General features: G+C 37.2%; 1 protein-coding gene across 1 annotated transcript; it reads right to left on the bottom strand.

Moving 5' to 3' along the window:
- Positions 1–302: 302 nt before the first annotated feature.
- Positions 303–5,575, bottom strand: LOC145558593 (UDP-D-apiose/UDP-D-xylose synthase 2). Its single transcript, XM_081619882.1, has 9 exons — positions 5,179–5,575; positions 4,618–4,710; positions 4,402–4,509; positions 1,987–2,101; positions 1,746–1,879; positions 1,548–1,649; positions 1,354–1,446; positions 1,109–1,244; positions 303–847 (listed from the first exon to the last, which is right to left on the bottom strand). Exons 1-9 carry the CDS (start codon positions 5,449–5,451, stop codon positions 735–737), a joined length of 1,167 nt encoding a protein of 388 aa, XP_081476008.1. The 5' UTR covers positions 5,452–5,575; the 3' UTR covers positions 303–734.
- Between the last annotated feature and the right edge of the window lie 13,052 nt (positions 5,576–18,627).

Genomic DNA, 18,627 nt, shown 5'->3' with positions numbered 1-18,627 from the left:
AAAAAAAAAAAAAAAAAGACCCAAATCATATAAAGAAAAGTTAGCACGGCATATGTTAGTTAGTTAGATTAGACCAACTAGGGACTACGAAAGGCTTACAAGGAGCAAAGTCCAAACAGTCACCAATTTTCCAGATAGAATAATTAAAAAGTTAAAAATAAATAAATAAATAAATAAAATATCACCTGCTTTGATATTTCAAACAGAATAGCAGCATTTGAGTACTCATTTGTCTTACGATCATCATCTTAAGCACATAATATATCTACAATTCATCAAAGAAAGAGCAACCGTACTTGACGTAATCAAAATATATAGTAGTACATTGCATTTCTTATCTCCATGCTACAAACAGATGTAGCTGATTTCAAAGATAAACACGTCCCTGTTCTTGGAGACTAATAACATTTCAGCAGTTTCGCCACATATAGTCCCCAATTATGCCAACAGTCTAATACCCCTATCAAGTACATTACAGCACGACTTATAGTACCCCTAATTTTTAATAGTACCCTCCCCAGATTACAACTGATTATAACACCAACACGACTACCCACATAAGAACGACACAAAAAGAAAAAAAGGGAAAAAATTAAGATATATGAATCAACCATTTTAGACATATTTCATAGTTCTTCTAAAAGGATTTAAAGACAGCAGCCAAACAAAGAGTGACCCCCCTGAGCATCACAACTTATACTCAGGCACACTGAAATTCGTTCTCTCTTCTATCTTTAGCTGGCAACTGGTTTCGATATGGCCTGCTTGATTGCCTCTGCATATGTCCTATGTTGGTATGTGAGGGTCGATTCCAGCAAGTCCCACAGAGATGTCTTGGGGTTCCAACCTGAATTTTGATGAAGTAATCCTTAATGATTTGTATAAGAGATGAGGGTGGAAACATATGCTTCTTTCATCCGGAATTAATGATAAATGGATTTAGTTTATAATAGATTTTCCAATAAACCACTACATAAATTAAGATATGGGTGATTCAACTTATTGTAAATCATCTCATATTCTAAATTTTGCAGCAGTTGGGACAATGTCAAAACTATTTTTAGATGGAAGAAATTTATCAAGAAATATTAGAAATAAGATATAATACCAAGCTGTTTGTTGATGATGGTCATGTCGGGAATTCTCTTGTCACTGTCATCATATCCTGTACCATAGAACTCCTGGGAGCTAACATCAACAGTGGGTGTTTCCAATTCTGACTCTCCACTCACCTTGGAGTATACCTACAAAAAACAATTGGAAGAGGGTCAATTACAAGACAATCTAATGGTGGAAAGCTTGGTATGAACCACATACAAGATGTGAATTAGAGCCATGTAAACAAAAATTTACCTTGGTCATCATTTCAGCAAGTTGTCGAACAGTAACTTCATTGTTAGGGTTGCCAACATTGAAGATGTGTCCATTTGCCCTGGCAGGATTTTCCTGAATAAAGACACCATAGTTCAGTAATGACCCCAAGCAAAGATAAATTAACGACTTACAAAATTCAGAGGACAAATCATTTAGGTTGAGTATCAACATACAATCATCAATAGTACAGCTTCAATGGCATCCTTGATGTAAATGAAAGTCCTCTGGGATTCACCACCATCCACAAGCTTCAGTGGCTCACGACGCAGTAGGTTCTGAAAGACAAACCATGATTAACCCATTAACAATGAGAAGAAAAAACAAGAATACACAGCACAGAATCTGAGCAGAACACATATGAGATAACATACATTGCTAAAGCAAGCCAAAACTCTTGGAACACCTTCACTAGGACCATCAATTCCGGGAATGAAATCCATCCTGGGGCCAATCCAGTTGAAAGGTCTCACAATTGTAAACTCGAGACCATTTTCAGCACCCTCCGCTGTAACACATAAATATAAGAATATTAAACCAATGAGGATGAAGAATAGGATTTGACTCTAGGAAAAGGTTCCAGGAGAAGGAAAACTTGAGAGAAATAATATCTACCATAGACAAGCCTCTCAATCAATTGCTTTGCACATGCATAGGACCACCTCTGCTTATCAATGGGACCAAAGATACAGGGAGATTCATCTTCTTTGAGAACAAAGTATGAAGGATCCTGCCACATCAACATACAAGGATGAATAAACTGGAACAAGCCAATGGCCGCATATTCAACCAGTTCTACAGATTATTTCAGAATGCTATTTTAGTATTTTACACCCTTCTGTCATTCATTTCAAGCAATATCTAAAGCAACCTCCCATTCCCCATACATACACAAATCTGCATTACTCCTAACTCCTTAAGATACTACATCACTTCCTAAGAATTAGAAAAATATCTTACTAATTTTGCTCATTTCAACATCCATGAGACCAAAAGACCCAAAAATATGTATATAAGATAGTCAACCAGAGAAATGGAAAAGGTAGGGCAAAAACACTTTATAGTGTTCTAAGGAATTTGGAGGAGAAAGGAAGATTTGAGTGATGCTTTTTTTTCCCTTGCTCAGGAATCCACTTACACCCCCCCCCCCCCCCCTTCTCTCTCTTTTTTTCCCCCTTCTAAGACATGACAAATTAGGAATTTACTGAAGACTAAATTGCCCATCAAAGAAATTCAAAGACGGGCATAAAATAACTAGACAAAATGCTGCTTGGATATATGAAATCACATTCAATATGTTTTAGATAGCTGGCTTCGATTTGGATACAGGTAAACATGTTTTCCCACAAGAAGAAACTGGGGAAAAGAAGTTACAGGTTCACAGAATTTTAATCCTAGAAACTAAAACTCCAGTGAATCAGGTGAAAAATTCTGATAATGCTGCCTATGGTCACACCACAACTAGAATTGAGTGATGGGCATATAAAGTGAGAACCTAAGGTTAAAAAAAATCACTCACAAAAGAATGAGGGAGGGAATAAGTAAAGTTTCAGTAAGAGCAACCAAAGTGGATTATAAGGTAGGAGAACAGCGGAAAAAAAAGAAGATTGTGGCTTCTCTTTCTCTGATCTAAATTATTCGTCCTCTTATCATAACTTACATGCATTACCAGAGTATACCAGTTTTTAGGTATTAAATTGAATTGATAGCCTCAAAAAGACTTATCGACCACCTTTTTTGAAGGTAAAAAGTAAAAGACCTTTATTCCACAATTACAGGCATAGGTAAGCCATGACATCATTCCGTATTTGTGATCTGCATGGCCCTAGAATCCTAGATTCACACATTTGTTATCTGACCTCAATGTTGGCAGCAAAAGCTTTTACATGACTTTAATAAAAGCTAAGTTGTTTTTTAGATAGAAATCTGTTGACCTCACAAACAAATATGTCTAGACAAAAAAAAAAAAAAAAAAAAAAATCCCATGACAAAACAAGGCCAATTCCGTTCAAAACTTTCAACTTTTCAAGGACAAGGACATAATCAAGTAGGATAAATAAAGCTTTGGTTTGATTTATAAATTCTGTTGTGACACTAATGTTGGCAATATGCCTGGATATATGATTAATAATAAGCTCTGGTTGATGTTAAAATTATATTGTGGCATTAATGTTGGCAATATGCTCATCTATATGATTACAAATATATATGCCAATCATGTGTACAGATATTTGAGCTACTAGGTATGAGTGACAATATCAAATCAATTCAAAATGTCATGAAGCAACCTGCATGTATGAGTTAATAGCACTGGCAAATCACTCCATTCTTGCATAAGTGAGCCATGCATGTTGTCGCTAAAAGACCTTATTTTATTATTTTTTTTGTTTCACATTCATTCGTTAGATCTATGATCCAGCCAATACCTCGTCACATAGTTTACAACATGCAATTATACCACAAACATTCAAAAAAATTTGCAAAGACATACTGAAAATTTTACTCCAATTGCAACAATTTGTTATCAAGACTATAAGTTTGCATTGGGTGACGTTTTAGCACCACTACCAACCACAGGAAAGCATCTTCAGAATAAATTAAAAGCATAATTCAACAAGGCCACTCCAACTTCAGACCAAGAGTAAGACTTATCCATCAACTGCATCAATAATTTTCTCCGGCTAAGGATCCAATCCTTGGTTATAGAATCTAAGCTAATCGCGAATCCAAATGATTAATTGTTGTGCCGAGTAATGACTATAAGTCTATAATTCTTAATTACAAATAAAAATATCTGATTTTCAATATGATCTAGTTATATATCTAAGCAGTAAACAGCTCCTAATATTATATTCCAACTAGTCAACCCCACTCAAAGCTAACTACAAAAAAGTAACCAAATTAAATAAAAAATTAAAAAATCAAATTTATAAAAGCATCTTTTTACAAAAAAGCTAGTGTGACAGGAATATGAGATAAAACAGGCCATGAGGAAGAACACAGATCTGCATCAAAAGGCTAACGTGTTACCTGGCGCAAAGGACTATCCTTAGGAAGGAAGCAACCAATGGTTTTTCCATAGACTTCACAAGTAGAGAAGTGAATGAGACGCTTGCCATTCTCAGAACAGTACTTAACCTACATTACAATATCATTATCACAAATCAATGTCATCAAAATCAACCTCATGTAGATTCAATCATCATTATCGAGGCGAAAACGAGATTAAAATAATGCAACTCGTACCACTGGCAATGCATCGATGAAGTTGCTGTAAATTGTGTCGAGTGGACGAGTGTTGTAGTCAGCAGGAGTACAGATCGCTGCCAAATTGATGGTCTACAACAACAAATTATACAAAATTAAGCACAAATCTGATTGCCGACACCAAAATTGAATAAATTTTTTTTTGAAACATCGCAACTTCTAAGCATCAAATGATTCTCCGAAATCGTGATAATCAAGTATAAACAGCAATGTCGATACTAAAATTCATAGAAAATTGCATCAGAAGTTCAAATTAACAAATCATTTAATAAAACTGCATTTGTCAAGCATAAATTGCAACACCGACACCAGAATTCGTCGAAATGAATGTTCCGGCGCTTTAATTCGCCGAAGAATTCAACAAAAATGCGCTAATCAAGCAAAAATTCAAGCACCGACAAAACAAAATTTGACGAATCCGAGAAATTAAGTTAATTAACAATCACATATTCTGCAAATATCAATCACAATTCAAACAAAAAATCAACGAATTAAAAACAAAAAACCTAAAAATGAATCGAAAAAAAACAAATGCAATACCAGATCCGCCATCTTAATGAGACCTTCAAGGCGAGAATCATGCTTAATATTAAGCCGGTGAAACGAAATACGATCAGCAAAAGGAAGAGTAGAAGGTTCGAGAAGATGCTTGATCTTATCATTGTAAACATCAACAGCAAGAACTTTGTGAGGAGTTTCAGACATGAGCTTCTCACAAAGGTGAGAGCCAATGAAACCTCCAGCACCGATCATGCAAATAGTAAGCGGCTTAATCGGATTTCCATCAAGATCTACTCTGGTTGAGGACGCCATTGTTGATTCGTTTCTCTCTCTAACCAAGCTTTCTCTCTCTAACAAAATTATTTTGGGATTTCGGATTTTCTCTCTCCTCTCTGTGTATGAGTGGGAAAAAGGGAGTGTGAGATGGAAAAATGAAAGGGGCGGTGGAGAGCTATATATAGGAGAGGGAGTGAGAGTGTAAAATCAAAGGAAATATGGGTCCCATTTTTATTTATTTATTTTAATTAACTATATAGTCGCGGTTTATAGCTAAGGCAATTTCTTTTTTTTTTGATAAACAGCTAAGGCAATTTCTCACTTGCTGTCATATAAATATATCAACCGCGTAATTTATTTCAATGGATTATTTAGCTGCTCTTATTTGTAGCTATTTGTAGCTAGTCATATTCTGTAGTCACTTATAAAAAAACAAAGTAACTCATATAATACTGATTAAGTAATCACTAAAACACTGAATGAGTAACTCGTATAACACTAATTAAGGGTATGTTCTCATACATTGAAATTCAGTTCAATTCAGTTCAGTTCGATTCAGTTCAGTTCCTAATTTCCTTCTCTTATATAATATTCAGCTGAATTCAGTTCAATTCAGCTGAATTCAGTCAATGAAAACAGGCCCTAAGTAATCGTATAACACTAACAAAGTAACTCTTTTAACACTGATCAAGTAACCCTTGCACGGTGTAACCAGTCACATACTTCCTATGTTCTTTTTTACTTGATCTATTTCTTTTATCACGCTTGCCAATGCAAAACTTTAGCGAATAATAACTTTAATTCTTTATAAGTAAAAATTATAAAAGTTGTATATTACGGTAGAACTTATTGAGACGAATTAAAAAAGATATCATATGAATATATTTTTGCTCACATATCATTCACAAAAGACGGTCAAAGGAGAGGTGGTGAATAGTGTAAAAATCAAAGCGGGTCAAGTAAAAAAGAACGGAGGAAGTATAAGACTTTGTGTAAGTAATTTTTTTTTTTTAATTAATTAATTTATGATTTGGAGAAAGGGTTATGTAAACACTTTGTATTTTTGGATACACTTTGATGGGTTGATCTATCCAAGCTGACAAGCTGTATCTATAATCAATGAATCACGTGGTTTAAAAAATAATTTGGGATTAGGTTGGTTCATTACTAACAATGGATTTAGTGGTGTCCGGATAAAAATCGAAATCCAATCCAATCCAAACCGAATTATTAATTCGGATCAGATTCAAATATTAAATTGGATCGAATCGGATTAGAATATTTTAAAAATTCGGATTTTTGGATTGAAAAAAACAGAATAAACTGAAATATAAAACCATGCTTTTTACAAATGAGGATTGTTTAAATTAATCATGTAAAATTATGTTAATAATTACATCAATATTAATTATGTATTACTATGTTTTCAATACTTGTATTAATCTTGTACAACTATGTTTTCAAGAATAAAATTTTTGTAATTACTTTTTATTTTTATAATCTTTTTATGCTCTAATTATTTGCAATGTATTTTAATTCGGATTTTCGGATCAGATCCAAATAACCGAATTATAATTCGGATTGGATTGATAAGAAATTTGGATCAGATTGGATTTGGCCTAAATCCAAACCGAAAATCGAATAGATACCCCTACATGGATTCATGTGGATGAAAAATTAAATCGTTATTAAGCTTGATCGTCACTAAACATGGCACGACATTACATGATGATGTAACGTATTGTAAATTATACTTATGATAAGATTTAGTCATGTGTATAGGTGGGTATGGGTCGTGGTAGCCCGCGGGCGCCACGAGCATGGCACGACACAATGATTTAGGAGTGGGCTGTGAACACAATTTTGAAAAATCGGCACGAGCACGATGGGCGGCATAGTAATTTGGCATGCCGGCACGCCACGACCCGTGCAAACGAATATATTTCGTTGCTTCCAACAGCCATAAAACGGCAATAATTAAGAAGTTAAATAACTATAATAATAAAAATAAGAATAACAAAACAACAATAATAATATAATAATACAAAAACATAAACATAAATTAATAAAATTATTTAAATATTCTCATTTTAAAAGTTGTTAAAAAAATATATATCAATTTAAAAAAAAATTATTATGGGCGGTCCGCTGCCCGACCCGGCACGGCACGCCAGGCACGTGGGTCGTGTCGTGGGTTGGGGTATACCAAATGGTGGCCCAACACTTTACGAGACGCCAAGTTGCAGGCATGACACGACTCGGCACGAGCCACCACCAGGCATGGCGAGGCACGACCCACGGTGACCTAGCACGACACGTTGCCCACCTCTAGTCATGTGGCGTCGTTTGAAGTGCCCCTACGTTAAAGCATGTCGTGAATATGCTTGGCACTCATAGGAAGTGGGAATTGACATACGACTAGGGACACGATTAGGGACAAGGAAAGTAGGGAGCCGCCAACAAGTTTTTAAGGAACTTGTAAACCGTTCACAGATCATAAAAAGGCAACCACGATAAGGGACAACGATAGGCAACAACGATTGACAAGGATCGGGGATGATGGTACGAAGTGAGTCATGGAGTCACATTCGCCCGTATTGGCCTATACTCGATTCTTATAATGAAAAGTGATTCATGCGATATCAAAGGCATGCAAACAAAATATTCAATTCGCTCCAAACTATTATTTAGCTAAATTGGTTGAATATTAATGCAACATATAATTCTAAAATATTTGTGATCACTTGAATTAAATAACAAGATTAAAAAAAGGAACCTAAACCGGTTGTCCAAATTATCTTATTAGGCGTGATTTTCAATTACATATTCCCTTTAAACATGCAAAATAGTGATCAATAAATATAATAAAATAAACATTAACATTGGAAGCAATTTAACCATAATTCTAACAATACAAAATCGTTAGAAAAATAATAGAAATAAAAGGAACATAATTCTTACTTTGATTTTGTTTGTTTGCAACTACAAAATAATAAACGAGTTAGTAACTTCAAGGAAATAATAATAAAACAATAACTAAATTAAATTAAATTAAATAGAATTGATTTGGGGCCAAACCCTCAAATAGTTCTACCTTTCACGCCTTGGCTTAAGGACAGAACCACGAGTAAAGTATGGACTCCTTGGAGTGCTTGAAGAAGGAATTTTGAAAGAATAAGGGTAGGCTAGTGTTTAGGCTAGAGCATAGAAGAGAGTAAAACTAAAGAATTAATTGATGCCCGTACATTAGAAATGAGGGGTATTTATAGAGAAAATGTGCTGAGGGAACACACGGATTCCTAAAATAATAAAAACCCTAAAAAAAGTATCCCGCGACACGACAAAGTGTACCGTGACACGGGAAATCCCACCGTCATACGGGAAACATTCCCGTGACACGGTGCCCTTTTGTATGACGCGGGAAATATTTGCTGAACGGGAGAGAAAACGCGTTAAGGGTTTACGCGGAAAGGACACGGAAACCCCCGTGTCACAGCAGGTGTCCCGTGTCACGGGGAACCCCACCGTCAGACGGGAAAGTTTCCCGTGACACGGTGGACTGTTGCCGTGACGCGGGAATTTTCAGTCCGCTTTTCCGTCTAAATTCATTTTTAACCCTAATTTCGTTTAGCATTTTAAGTGCCGATTGATAATTTCGGGCTATTTTATGATTTTATTATTATTTGGGCTAAAATAAATAAAAAGTTTGGGCCAAAATAATAAAACAATAAAAAAAAGGTTTAGGCTAAAATTAAATAATAAGTTTGGGCTGAAATTAAAACTATGCTTTGACCAAACATCAAGACTGATCCATGGACTATTCCAAAATTGAATTTAATTAAATACGATATTTTAAGCACTCTCGGGATTAAATACTGAACCCGACCAATAGTGGCGGTGAAAGGTTGTTCATCATCGGGTTTGGTTTTGGGGAGACATTTTTCGGTGTCTACAGTCATATTAATTTTGGAAGTGTACGATATACAAAGTATTAGACATAATATGATGGTATAGTCCGCATGAAAATAAAGCACATCACATACGTGAAGCAAGAATTAAGATGTGTGGGTCTTGTCATAGCTGCTTTTTTTGAAAAAAAAAAACACAAGGCACAACACAACCTTGCTCGATAAAGCTTGGCTTACAATAAAAGTTTATTTAGGAGGGAAAGTGTAGACCTGGCAAACGGGTCGTTCGGGTTAGGTCAATCAATATCTGTGTCGAGTCAGGTCAATTCAAGTTTCGGGACGGGTCGGGTATCAGGTCAACACTTCGGGTTGAGTTCGGGTCGGGTTGAGTTCGAGTCGAGTCGAGTTCAGGCCAGGTCATTTCGAGTCGGGTCAATTCGAGTAAGGTCATTCTTAGATTCCAATTGTGGGCTCAAGTTTGGGTCGGTTAAAATTTGGGGTTGGGTTGAGTTTGGGTCGGGTAGGGGTGATGAGCACCAATCGGATATCCGTATCCGAAATTGGATTTCGGATCAGATATCCATATCCGAAAATCCTAATATTTGATATCCAATACCGATCCGAAAAATAGGATATCTGAAAATTTTGGATCGGATACGATCATTTTAAAGGTAAAATATTGTCCAGTATCTTGACATTCTTGACTACAAAAACAAACTTGTAATTACGAAATGCAATTATTTATATTATTTTAATCTAATTATCCCACAAATTTTAAAATCTAGATAATAAAAACCCAAACGAGAAAAATCATATTAGAATTAAAAATCAAATAACCCAGAAAAATAAATTTATCATATATAAAAACTAAATTAATTTACATAAATGATCGGAAAAAAAGTGTAGATGTCCATTTTCCGTTCACACATTTCAAAAAGTAGAGGGGTTGAGAGCGAACTGTGAGAACAAAACCACGAAGTTGCTTGAACGAAGATGAGAGCAAAAGAAACCGCAAAGCCGCCTGAATGAAAACTTGACATTGTGAAGCTGCCTGACTAAACGAACAAAACCACGAAATTGATGAGATTTGAGATATTGAGATTGATACTTGAGAAGATGAAAAGAGAGAGAAAAGTAGATAGATGGATGAGGAAAGGAGAGAGAAAGTAGTCAGAGTAGTAGATGGGTGAGAAGAGAGACAGTGGGTGAGATTTTTTTTTAGGGTTAGCTGGGGTTTGGGCCTTTGAAAGTTTGAAGTTGTAGACACCTACTTTTGGCCTCTTATCCCGAAAGGAAGTGCGATGATGTTACAAAACTCTGTTCTTCATGTTAGATCAAAGTTGAAGTGTTTATGGACTACAAAATGCATTATGAAGTAAGTTAAAACTCATATTTGAGACCAAGTAATCTTAGAGCCTTGTCCAATTACTAATTAGGCCTAAAACGTGCTCATACATGTTTAAACTTGATTAATAACAGACCCAAATGCGGCAAATGCGATGAATCGATCCAATGGATCTTACATTGTTGAAAACCGAGCCAAACAGATAAAAAAAACCATTATATTTCCGTTCATGTCCTATACATATGGATATCCCTTTCAAAGATCTTTCCAATGGTATGTTATAGGCCCAATTCCGAGTTAAAACGAAGAAGTTATGATCAAAACACTAAATCGGGCCCTAAAACCAACACCCTTGCACTCCAACGACAATATCTTTTGATCCATAATAGATTTTAACCTAATTCTAACGGCATTGGAAATTATAAATTCATAGCTTTCCAATGATATCTCACATGCCTAAATCCAACTTTGTAATAAAAAGTTATGGATGTTTTAAAAAACGCGTTTTTGTATAAGGCCAGGCAAACCGCATCTCAGTGCAACTCAGTAAGATGCGCACGCCTGGCACACCCAGCGCGACTCAGAAAGTTGCGCGCGCCACCTGACGGCGAGGCTCTAAAACCCTTAACCTAGATCCATACACCAATAAATAGAGGTATTCGTTCAGCATTACGAGGATCGAAAAATCAGAATTAAAACCCCAGCATTCTCAAAACCCTAATCTCTCAACTTCTCTTACTATCATAATACTTTTTCTTCTCTCTTCCCAAATACTTTCCAACCTTAATGAATCCATTGAAGTTATTGGAGGTACAAAGAAGAAAGAAAGTCCATAAAAGCATTAAAAGGAGATTTAACATAAAAGAAGAACGGTTAGTTTCCTGAGCACTTAGATAAATCACTTTTCTTTTCTTGTTTAAATAACTTTAATTGAATGAGTAGTGTTATTTGATCACTTTAAACAAACTTTTAATTAATTAATTAATTCACATAGTATTATTTTGTTAATCAAGACTAGAATTTGATAATTAATTGTTGTTTTATCACTTAAGACAAGGCGAATATTGTTTATTTTGTTCTTTTCACGAATATTGATTAAACAAAGAATAACGACTTTTGCAATGTAATTCCTACGTTATTAATGCTTGTAAATAAAATCAATTGACTTAGTGTAAGGAATAAATTCAAGCGTTAACCCCTAGCTTGAACCCCACTGTGATCATACACTTAAGTATGGTGGCGTCCAAAAGGGAAGAAGATAAAGCAAAAGAGTCGCCAACAAGTTTTAGGAACTTGTAAACCGTTCACGGGGTGAAGGTTACACCCCTTGACGATCCAAGAGATCGTCAACTCCATAAGGTCTTGAACCAAAATAGGGTTCGGGGATGAAGGTACAAATCCAACCTAAAAGAGATTGAACCTGCCCTAATAATAGGCCTCTACTTTATTTTGATCGTATTCATGTGCGCTTTTTGACTAACATGCAATCAATAGGTTTAACCCTAAATCTGTTTAATCTATGTTGGTTGAATATTAATGCACAAATAAATCTATTATTGGCGATCACTTGAATTATAATCAAATTAACCCTAAACAAGATTATTAATTATCTTATTAAGCGTGATTACAAGTACAAATTCCCTTTAAACATGCATAAAAGGTGTGATCAAGCAATAACAATGAATATAATCAACATAATAAATTAATTATAAATAAAATAATCATCATCAAAATAATAATAATAATAATAATAATAATAATAATAATAATAATAATAATAATAATAATAATAATAATATTCATAATCATCATAAATTATAACAATTATAATCATAATCATGTTCATGTTAATACTAAAGTATAATAACAATAGCAAAATCCTAGGCATGATACTAACAAGATTAATAACAAACTCTAGCATGTCACTAAGCAATAAAAATCAAATCTTTAACCCTAACATGATACTAACAATCATAAATACTAGGAAGAAAATAAAAGGCATCGTAACAATCATATTTAATATTTAAATTACCCTAGACATGATACTAGGAATATCATAATAACAATCTAAACATGATTTCTACATCATAATATCAATAAAAACCATTAAAGTACTTACTTTGATGCCTCGTACCTCTTTCTAATAACAAAATACACACGTTAGTAACTTCAAGGAAAATAATAAACAAAACAATTAAATCAAATAATTGAAAGAGAGATTTGGGACCAAACCCTCAGAAATTAAACCTTTCACGTCTAGGGCGAAGGCAACTTCGAATATGGCTAGGTGTTTCTAGATCTTGTGAATGCGGAATTTTGTATATAAAAGACTAGTTTAGAGAGAGAAAGATGGAGAGATGGTGAGAGGGATTAAAGAGAATGAGAGAATTAATGATTGCGAATGAAAACTGGTTATAGGTGCATATTGTTGAAAACTGGTTGTTGATGAATGAAAACGGAGTTTTTAATACGTTATTTATAGAGAAAATCAGCCAAAAAGATAAAATAACAGAACAGAGTCCTGGCGCAACTGAAACAGAGTTGGCGCACCTAAAACAGAGCTGGCGCCAGCACCAGCTAATTGGCGCCAGGCGCCAACACCAGCGCCAGGCGCCAATGCCAGCGCCAGGCGCCAGGTCCTAGTGTCAGGCGCTAGTCCTGTTTTTGACTCGTTTTCGAAAATCAGATAAATTTGCCGTAATGGAGGATAAAATCGTATCTTTTCCTCAAAAATGCTCTTTGATTTTAATTAAAACTCTGAAAAGTCAACAAAAGTCAATTTATCAATGCTAATTGAATTAGGAATGAAAAGAACCTTCTAGAAGAATCTAGAAGACTAAAACCATTCCTAATTGCATTAGGAATGATAAATCATATTAGGCCCTCCCCTAGATCATTGGGCCGTACATAAGGCTCAAACCGGGCCCAGTTTGGTAAATTGGCCATAACTTCCTCAATATTCATCGGAATTGGGCTTATAATATATCATTGGAAAGCTCTTGTCAAGCCCCATCCAACTACACTACCATGGACCCATATCATGGACCAACCAAACTGGATTGGCTGTTTTTTTAAAATAAGTTTTCAAAAACAGAGAGAAGAGAAAAGAAATTAAAACTATCCGCAACACTAGATTTTCCACACTTTCGCTTCATTCGATTATGATTCGACGTGAAAGGTACTTGTTTAGGGTAAAAATACCTGTAGGGAATAATTTCAAGCCTTAAAAATCCCACTAGCTTGAACCCCACTGTGATCATACACTAAAGTACGGCGGCGTCCAAAAGGGAAGAAGATAGAGCAAAAGAGTCGCCAACAAGTTTTTAAGGAACTTGTAAACCATCACGAGGTGAAGGTTACACCCCTTAACGATCCAAGAGATCGTCAACTCCATAAGGTCATGAACCAAATAAGGGTTCGGGGATGATGGTACAAATCCAACCTAAAAGAGATTGAACCTGCCCTAATAATAGGCCTCTACTTTATTCTGCTCGTATTCATGTGCGCTTTTTGATTAACATACAATCAATAGGTTTAACCCTAAACCTGTTTAATCTATGTTGGTTGAATATTAATGCACAAACAAATCTATTATTGGCGATCACTTGAATTATAATCATATTAACCTAACAAGATTATTAATTATCTTATTAAGCGTGATTACAAGTACCAATTCCCTTTAAACATGCATAAAAGGTGTGATCAAGCAATAAATAATAAGCATCAAGCAACATAATAAATAATCATTATCATGAATAATAATCATAAATAATAACAATTATAATAATTATCATGTTCATGTTAATATTAAAGCATAATAAAAATAGCAAGATCCTAGGCATGATACTAACAAGATTAATAACAAACCCTAGCATGTCACTAAACAATAAAAATCAAATCTTTAACCCTAACATGATACTAACAATCATAAATATTAGGAAGAGAATAAAAGGCATCATACTTTTAATCATACTTAATATTAAAGTTACCCTAGACATGATACTAGGAATCAAAACAACAATCTAAGCATGATATCTACATCATAATATCAATTAATCAATTAAAGTACTTAATTGGATGCCTCGTACCTCTTCCTAATAACAAAATACACACGTTAGTAACTTCAAGAAAAATAATAAACAAAGAAATTAAATTAAATAATTGAAAGAGAGATTTGGGACCAAACCCTCAGAAATTAAAACCTTTCACGTCTAGGGCGAAGGCAACTTCGAATATGGCTAGGTGTTTCTAGATCTTGTGAATGCGGAATTTTGTATTAAAGAGCAAGGTTTTGAAAAGGATGAATGTTGATGAAAGTTGATGAATGAAGAGATGAATGAAAAGGATTATTGAAAGAGATGAATGCTAATTGATGAATAATTTGTGAATGAAGAGAGTTGATGAAAACTTAAGAATAAAGAGAATTGGTGAACGATAGATGTAGATGATGAATGAAAACGGAGTTTTTGATACGATATTTATAGAGAATATCATCCAAAAAAGATAATTTATCAAAACAGAGTCTGAAGATCGAAAACCACCTTGGCGTCAGCCCTGGCTCATTGGCGCCAGGACCAGTGGCTAGCGCCAGGCGCCAATGTTGGCGTCTGGCGCCAATCCTGGTTCCAGGCGCCAAGGCCTGGGGTTGGACGCCAAATTGGATTTCAACGCGTTTTCGAAAATCTGATAAATTTCCCGTACGGGAAGATAAAATAATATAATTTCAGTCGAAAATGCTATTTGATCCAATTAAAACTCTGAAGAGTCCTAATTGAATTAGGAATGAAAAGAACCTTCTAGAATGTTCTAGAAGACTAAAACCATTCCTAATTGCATTAGGAATGATAAATCATATTAGGCCCTCCCCTAGATCATTGGGCCGTACATAAAGCTCAAACCGGGCCCAGTTTAGTAAATTGGCCATAACTTCCTCAATATTCATCGGAATTGGGCTTATAATATATCGTTGGAAAGGTCTTTGCAAGCCCCATCCAACTACACCACTATTGGACCCATATCATGGACCAACCAAACTGGATTGGCTGTTTTCTTAAAAATAAAGTTTTCAAAAACAGGGAGAAGAGAAAAGAACTAAAACTTTCCGCAACACTAGACCTTTCCACACTTTCGTTTCATTCGATTATGATTCGACGTGAAAGGCACTCATCATTGGGTTTGGTTTTGGGGAGACACAAATGGGTGTCTACAATACCCTAGACACGTGGACCAATGAGAGGAGGCCACGTGTCGAGTTCAGGATAGCCCATGTGGCTTAATATCCTCTTGACACGTGGCACCCTTAGATTCGTCAATGAAATGGCGGCATTCAAGGGCCCAAATCCCAAGAAGCGCCGTAAAACGGCGTAGCCCACTGAAATTTAGGTCAAGTGACCTAGATAGGGGCACGTACTCCAATGACCCTATAAATAGGGAGATATTTCCCCATTTTGGGGACACATTTCAATCATTTATTACACCTACATTCTCTCACATCAGAGAAAGACCTGAGCTTGGAATCCAAGCAGATCCCCACCTAAATTTCCGTACTCTTTATTCCCTTTCGAGTTTCTAACTTGATCGTCGGAGGTGGAGCTCCTACCACCCGGAGTCTCCGTTGTTTTGCAGGTACAACTCAGCATGATCAGACTTCGTGACGTAACTCTCCCGAGGCACAAAAACACCCAAAACATTTGGCGCCGTCTGTGGGGAGAGTACCTCGAAGATGGTTCAACAGTCTGTACCAACCCTAACCGTCTGGGCGATGACCCAGAAGTCTTTACAGACTAGGAGGATGAAGATCCTCAGGTCGAAACCTTTACAGCCGATGATGACTCTCTCAGAACCAAGCGCATCCGGCCAAGAGACACTCTGGAGCGGGGTGCCTCCCAGGCGGGTACAAGTCAACCCCCTAGGCAGCCAGAAGGGGAAACCCATACGGCAGCTGGATCAACACCTGTCACCCGAGACGAACTCATGAGATTCATGACAAGTTTCAAGGGTGAAATTAAAGAGCTGATCACCCAGAGCCGGGCTGGCCCAAGTAAAGGTCAGTCGGCCAAGAAGACTCCTCTATAAAAGGGGAAGTCAGTCAGAGAACGGCAGCCCACTCCTCATCCAAAGGAGAAGGCAGCCGGGACCATTGATTGGTCAAAAATTCTTCTTCCTAAGAGGAATACCAACAACACCCGCCGGACTCAGCAGCCGGTGGGAAGTAAAAAATCAACTCTTGATGCCCGGGAGATTATCAACCGGAAGAGAAATCAACAGTTGTCTGAATCGGCTTTTACGTCGAATTTTCCAGACAGCTTTAACAATACTTCTGCAGGGAATGCACCTTCCTTGCATGAGAGTCAGACAGTCGGTAATACCGTCAACTCTAGCCCTCAGATGATCGGGACTGCACCATACGTACCTTCTCAGGTCTACGGTCAGTACCCACCTTACTATATGCAGCCGACTCTCTTCGGAGGTCAGGCGGCATACCACAATGTCCAGCCACTGGACTGGCAGCTTCGTCTGCTCCGCCTGGGAGAACAACCTTCTACGTTCACCCGGGAGATAACCGAGGCGGCCTAGCCGGCCAAGGTTAAGAATGTATTGGTTGGTACCTATGATGGTACCACCAATTCGTAAGATCACCTCATGGCTTACACCAACCTCATGTACTTGCAAGGGTTGGATGATGCCACTTGGTGTCGTTGCTTCCCGGCTACATTGAAGGGCAATTCCCAACAATGGTTTGGCAATTTGCCAGCCGGGTCCATTGATAGTTTTAGGAAGCTTGCCTTCCTGTTTGCTTCCAACTTCTCAATGAACATCCCTGCTAAGAAAACAAGCTTGGACTAGAGCACCATTAAGCAGGGGGAGAGAGAAGGGATGCGCTCCTATGTCAGGCGGTTCAATCTGATTAGAATTCAGATTCAAGGACTGTCTGATGAGGTAGCTTTTACAGACTTTTTCAAAGGTCTGAGAGACGGGTCGACTTTTAAGTTCGACCTAGTCAAAAAAGGGGCTTTCACTTTACAGGCGACCCTGAGGGAGGCGGAAAGCTATATTCAAGCAACCGACCTCTGCACGCCTGGTAATCAGTCAGACTCCAAAAAGTCTGACAAACAGAAAGACAGCCGGCCTGCTCAACCGGCCAAAACGAAAGAAGAGAGCAAGAAGAGAAAAGAAATCTGGGCGGTTAGTGATTCTGACTAGCCGTCCCAGAAGAAGAAGAAAGAATTTAAACCGTACGTCCCTAAGTACGAGTTTAACAAGGACTGCAACTCCATCCTCATGGAAATTAAGGACCGGCTGTCCCTAGAGAAGCTGAATCCAATGAAAAGTTCCATTCAATCAAGGAACAAAAATAAAATTTTCCAATACCATGAGGAAGTTGGCCATGACACCAACAACTGCTTCAGCCTTCAACGGGCGTTGGACCGTCTGGCTGACAAGGGGATGCTGAAGTCCTACATTTCTATGTCCCCAGCCGGGGCAAAGAAGAAGAACAAGGGTCAGTTCTCTAAGACTACCCCCCCAGCCTGCTAGTAGCTCGGATACCGACAAGGAGCCGGTCTACACAATAGCAGGCGGGTTCTCATGTGGTGGCCCTACCATCCGGGGCACCAAGAGCCATCTTCGAAAGATGGACAAAGTTGATGATGGGCAGGCGTCTGCAAGCTCCTCCTTCCCAGACGTTCTGATCACTGAGAAGGACAGGGGCAGTGTTCGCCGTCCGCATGATGACCCGGTCGTCATTGAATGTAAGGTTGCCAACCAGCTGGTTTGACGGATCCTTATTGATACCGGCAGCTCATCAGACATCATCAACCTCCGGTGCCTGCAAAAGCTGAAATAAAATGACAGCAGCTTGCATCCGGTTACCCACCCCTTAGTTGGCTTTGGGGGTGGAATGGTTTACCCAGTCGGAAGGGTTGATTTACCAATCCGGCTGGGTGAGAAAGGAAAAGG

Source organism: Chenopodium album, chromosome 9, assembly GCF_948465745.1.
Source record: "Chenopodium album chromosome 9, dcCheAlbu1.1, whole genome shotgun sequence".
Classification (NCBI taxonomy): domain Eukaryota; kingdom Viridiplantae; phylum Streptophyta; class Magnoliopsida; order Caryophyllales; family Amaranthaceae; genus Chenopodium; species Chenopodium album.
Note: the sequence above shows the minus strand (reverse complement) of the source record. Positions and strands in the feature narration are given on the sequence as shown.